This window comes from Myzus persicae, unplaced genomic scaffold (genome assembly GCF_001856785.1).
Source record: "Myzus persicae strain clone G006 unplaced genomic scaffold, MPER_G0061.0, whole genome shotgun sequence".
Taxonomy (NCBI): Eukaryota; Metazoa; Arthropoda; class Insecta; order Hemiptera; family Aphididae; genus Myzus; species Myzus persicae.
Genome location: NW_019101547.1, coordinates 2,581 through 8,277, shown reverse-complemented (window position 1 = coordinate 8,277; position 5,697 = coordinate 2,581). Strand labels below are relative to the sequence as shown.

Here is a 5,697-nt window from a genome sequence, read left to right as displayed (position 1 = left end):
GTTACCACGGACTAAGAGGATCACTACAAATTGTTCCACACTATATTTGTCCCAACTACTATTTCATCCTAGTTTTACTATTTGTTCCACAATACACTTGTTTCGTCGACGCTGTGCATACAGCATAGAGTAATACTATATGGCATACTGGGCATTAGTTACAAAAAAATCAATGGGGGGGTTTCAACACCCAAAACCCCCCCCTGGCTACGCCACTGCATGTACCCCATCTAGTGATAATTGGTTGAGGTGGTAAAGGTAAATTTGGGAATAGTTCACGTAGTTTGATAATTCGGCTGGGAGCTTTCAAAAATACTTTTTTAATTGTCGCTATTAATTTATCAACAGTAGAATATTCATTTCGTAAACATTCGCTAATTCTATGAATCCCATGTGCCAAACATGTTAAATGAATTAAATTAGGGTATAACATAGTCAAGAAATTCGCTGATTTAACCATATATGGCGCGGCATCAGAAACAAAAAGTAAAACTTCTTCGTACTTCACTCCTGATGGCCATAATAGGTGCATTGCATCATTAAATATTTTGCCAATAGTTTGGAAATTACATTTTTCTAGTTCTTCACACATTAATAGATACGGCTTTGAATAATTGTCTTCGTGGAGGAGACCAACTATGACGTTACAAACATATCGACCGTCAACGTCCGTGGTCTCATCTATTGAAACCCAAATTGGCCCATCACCAATTTCCGAACGAATACGAGAAATAGTATTTTCATAAATTGAAGAAATATAGTTTTTGCGAATTGTAGACTGGTCAGGAACACATTTGCCAGTATATTTTTCTAAAAAATTTTTAAATGATGGATGATTTAACTTCCATAAAGGTATATCCGATTCTAACATTGCTTGACATAAATCTAGAGGAAAATTCGCTTGTTTATTTTGGTTATCTAATGTATTTTTAATGAACGACTGTTTAGATTTGGCTTTTAAATTAATATTTTTGTTATGCTTGCCTGTATTTAAATGCTGTACCACCTGAAAACGTTTTGTTACGGGCACAGCTTGATCACAAATAATACAATATAATATTTTACCATCTGTTTTAAAAACGTCACTTGAAAATTCTTCTACAAATTGACGTAACTTGGCACTTTCACTTTGAACTTTCGGCATTTTATAAAATTGTTCACTGATACTGTTATTAAAACCACTCAAATTTTAAGTATAAGTGTCCGCACATTTACGCAACACACGTCGTACTAATGAAATTAAATACGTCGTTAAATAATGTGTAGGTAATCCTATCGGTCGTAGATAAGATAAGATTAGATGGGTAATATTTAACGAATGGCTCTTAGCAGGAAAAATTTTTTGTAGAATCCATGACGTCATATCTCATGAAACTGTGATAAGGCGAACTATGATAACAATGATAACGAGAATATCAAATAATAATACTACCTATTAAATAGCAAAATAGTAAATTATAATATAATATTATATAATATTATTTTTATTTTATAAATGGTATATTAAAGTATTTTACTATACTATTACCTCTCTGCTAATAAGTAAATAGTTAAAAATAGTTTAAAATTAACAGTGAAACTAAAGATAATCCTGATAATCCAAAAAGGGTGAGAACTCCGGAACATATTAAACGATAAAGAGGAGATAGGTAAACTAATTTATTACTACATTGTTGGTGTTGTATGCAGGTGGTCTGGCTCAGTGAATACAATTATTGCTGGTAAATATTTGACTTAAATAAAAGTAGATACATAAATATTCTGGGTACCTAGTAAGTTAATTTATTTTACTTTATCATATTTTGAATCTGTATGTACTATTTTATATTCACCAAGGCAGGGCAAATTAATGTTTTACCCTCAGATATTGAATCTAATTGATCAAACAAAACTTGTTAATAACATAAATACATAATACATCTTTGACGACTTAATAAATATGAAAATTTAATTTTGGAAATATCTAGTTGTCAGTTAATACATTTTGGTTACAATTATAATATACAACTCTGAAATAACATAAAAAAAAATAGTAAAAATAATATTGCAACAAAAAAATTGAAGTGTCAATCATATTAGATAAAATAATTAAAATGTCAATAATTTATAGATAATAATAGTTAATAGATAGGTAATCATAATTTATAAATAGGAGTGGTCAAACATTTGTGTTGTACTTATGAATAAAGTTTCATTGGAAGAATTCCTTAATGATTCTCTAATATGCTTACTCTCATTAGATGATAAAGTAGGTGGTTCAATTCTTTTTTTTTTGTTGGTAAAAAATCTGGTTTGAGGTTCAATATTTCTCTTCTTTCCTACATTTGAAGTATTTTTAAAATCTGTATTTTTGGCCAATTTCGAAATTATTTTATCACATTGTTTTATTATATATTTTTGATCTATGTCATTTAACTTGGTACGATTCACCATTCCCAGTATTGACTCTAACTTATTTGTGATTTCTCCTGTATTATCTGTATTTTCATCTAACTTTGGCTGAGTTTCGTTTGGTTGTAGGAAACCATTATCAACAGCTAATTCATATGTTAAAGATGTTGAAGTTACTGCAGGTTTACATGGTAATAAAATATTTTTTTTTTGTTTTGCACATGCATGAATATGCTTGCAAATATTAAAGTAAATTACATTATTCATGCATGAGCACTTATAGGTATGAACACATATCTGGCATTCAACACAACTCAAAACACATTCACTACATGAAAAATTTGTTTTCTCAACTTTATAATGGACATTGTAGTTAGTTGTAGAATTAACCAACCAGTAACCATCAACTTCTGATATCATATTTGATGTTACCTCAGAAGATTTTTTATGAGCTGCAATAATTTGATTAATTTTAGAAGTTTTTTTTTGTTTTGCAATTTTAATAATCCTTTCAAAACTTTTATCCCTAACTAATGACATAAGTGCATTGATTGACAGATCTAAGCTTTTACATTTTTTCCCATCTAAATAACTATATTTTATGGTTTTGTGAAGTGCCTCTAAGTACATATTTGTATTTATACCAATGTGTTTTCTATTGAAATATGCCCACTTTTCTACTCTACATGAATACATCATTTTAAAGTACTTCCCAAAATCTTCAGTCTCTGTATCATTAAATAAGTCATCTAATACTTTTTGGAGTTCAATATAAAAATAATGTTCATTAGTTTCATACAACANCTTAAATTTTTTGTCCAATTTCTTAATACATGCCAAGTACATAAAAGCTGTTTTTCTGCAGGACCCATTACAGCGTTCCAGGCATTATAGAACGCTGGTTCATCATCGGACATAAACACATTTGCTGTAACTTTACCGGTTACATTTTTAATGCACTGAAAGTAATGTTTATATAAAGCGGTGTCAGATTTATTAGAAAAACAAAATGCAACGGGATATCCGTTTCCAAACTCATCCACCACAACTATAGTATACAACTGAAAATTATACCCATTTAACCCATGAGTTCCGTCTATACATACTTTATCATTTCCAAATTTCATTAGTAACTCTGACTGAAACTGTGTCATTATGATTAGACAAAAATCATCTTTTGTAAAACTTTGAACATTATTGTCACTGTTTCCCTGTTGTTTAAAATATATTATTGGACTTTCATCACCTTTCGCTATCATCTCTTTTACCCAAAGATTAACACTTATTAAATCGTTTTCATGTCTTTTGGTAGCATATGATATATTATAATCTCTTTTGATATTATGTATGTCCTTTTTTTCAATTAAGTGAATTCGTTTTATACTATCACTTTCAACATTTGATGATCTGATGTCTTCTAAGATTTTATTAACTGGTACACCCAATGATAATTTCCCTAAAAACATAATTAAATTTTATGAAGTTACATAATATTGGATCTACAAGTATGGGAATTTCATTGTAATTATTGCAACAATTTAGTATGACCAAATTACCTGCTATCTTGCTTCGATCTTCAACAAATAATCTCTGTTTTCCTATTTCATGTGTATGTGAAAGATGAGTATTACAATACTGTACAGAAAGTTTGGAATTTTGTAAGTGTACTTTTATATTAGATGGGCATGCATGGCCAATTTTTACTGTACCACAACTTTTTGTAGATCGATGGCCCTATTTTATTAAAATATTAGTTTAAATAAATGTGTTTCATGTTCAATTGTATTGTGCTAAAATATAACATTTTTAAATAATAAAATATTTTACTTTTCTAGTAGTTCTTTGACTAAATGATCTATGGCAAAAAAAGTACATATATTCTTTATCGGTTGATTTTTTGTTTGAAGTAGTTTTTACAAATTGACAAAATTCTTTTTCCTCGATAGTTCTTTTCCATGCATTAAAATCTATATAATTTTTAAAAATAACCAATGTAAAAAATGTTTTTGTAAATTACTTAATATATTTACCTTTACAATGTCAGCAAGTAAACTTGGAGGTCAATTTTCAAAAAATTCACAAATAAAACATTGTGTTTAGTTCACAGGAAGATAAAACAAATATTTAAAATTAATAATTGAGCTACAAGTAAACATGGATAGGAATCAGACTTGCTTGTGTAGAAAACACGTCAGTATTAATACAAATATGTACTTAGAGGCACTTCACAAAACACTTCATAAAAAATGTAAACGCTTAGATCTATTTTACTGGTTGGTAAATTTTACATCAAGCTACAATGTTCTTTATAAAGTTAAGAAAATTATATTATGTCAGAGTTGTATATTATAATTGTAACCAAAATGTATAACTGACCAATAGATATTCTCCCCATATTCAATGATTTTAATTAATTGCAGTTACAAAAATCATTAATTTGCCCAGCCTTGGTAAATAGTACATACAGATTCAAAATATGATAAAGTAAAAAAAAATTAACGTTCACATAATGAATACTTTATACTGATAAACTGATCCAGTCATCCGGTCATCGACAGTTTCACAATAAAACAAAAAACACAACATTTCTCCAGGTACTTATATCGTTATCCTAGGCAGAATTAAACAATATTAGACACAAATAACAAAATTACGAAGTACGATATTGTCAGAGCACATACATACAACACCAACAATGTAGTAATAAATTAGTTTACCTTCTATATTTTCAAAATGTAGCAATTTTGTCTCAATATTTACATTATGTATACTCTGTAAATGAACAATCAATCCAGACATTGATGAAAAGGATTTTGGACATAACGAACATAATGATTGACGCTGTACATTTTTCATCAAATGGCTTTTGACATGCTGAATCAAAACCTTTTTTAAGTCAAAAGTTTCGTTACAATCATTGCATGTGTACAAGTTACGTTTAATAACTTTAGTTTTTTTTAAGTCTTTATGTTTAATCCTCATATGCTTGTTAAAACCTGAAATTGATTGAAACTTTGCTTCGCAAACTTCACAGGAATACATAATGTTGTTCGTAAAAGTTTAAACTTATAGAACTTTATTTAAGTGAAGTAAAAGCAAATTCAAGTTTCAGACTTTCAGTTGAAATTTGAAAAACAAAACATTGATATTCTCGTTATCATTGTCATCATAGTTCGCCTTATCACAGTTTCATGAGATATGACGTCATGGATTCTACAAAAAATTTTTCCTGCTAAGAGCCATTCGTAATATTTATACTATATATTTACAATTCGACGGATAAACCAAAAACTATCGGTATTATGA

At 28.8% G+C, this 5,697-nt stretch overlaps 2 protein-coding genes across 2 annotated transcripts; both read right to left on the bottom strand.

The window, feature by feature from the left end:
* Positions 1 to 3,140: 3,140 nt before the first annotated feature.
* LOC111029491 lies at positions 3,141 to 4,786 on the bottom strand. The gene is made up of 4 exons (XM_022308506.1): positions 4,768 to 4,786; positions 4,219 to 4,358; positions 3,948 to 4,125; positions 3,141 to 3,847 (listed from the first exon to the last, which is right to left on the bottom strand). The coding sequence occupies exons 1-4, from the start codon at positions 4,784 to 4,786 to the stop codon at positions 3,141 to 3,143; spliced, it is 1,044 nt and encodes a 347-aa protein (XP_022164198.1).
* Positions 4,787 to 4,889: 103 nt separating this feature from the next.
* Positions 4,890 to 5,450, bottom strand: LOC111029492 (zinc finger protein 778-like). Its single transcript, XM_022308507.1, has 2 exons — positions 5,109 to 5,450; positions 4,890 to 5,002 (listed from the first exon to the last, which is right to left on the bottom strand). The coding sequence occupies exons 1-2, from the start codon at positions 5,431 to 5,433 to the stop codon at positions 4,998 to 5,000; spliced, it is 330 nt and encodes a 109-aa protein (XP_022164199.1). The 5' UTR covers positions 5,434 to 5,450; the 3' UTR covers positions 4,890 to 4,997.
* Between the last annotated feature and the right edge of the window lie 247 nt (positions 5,451 to 5,697).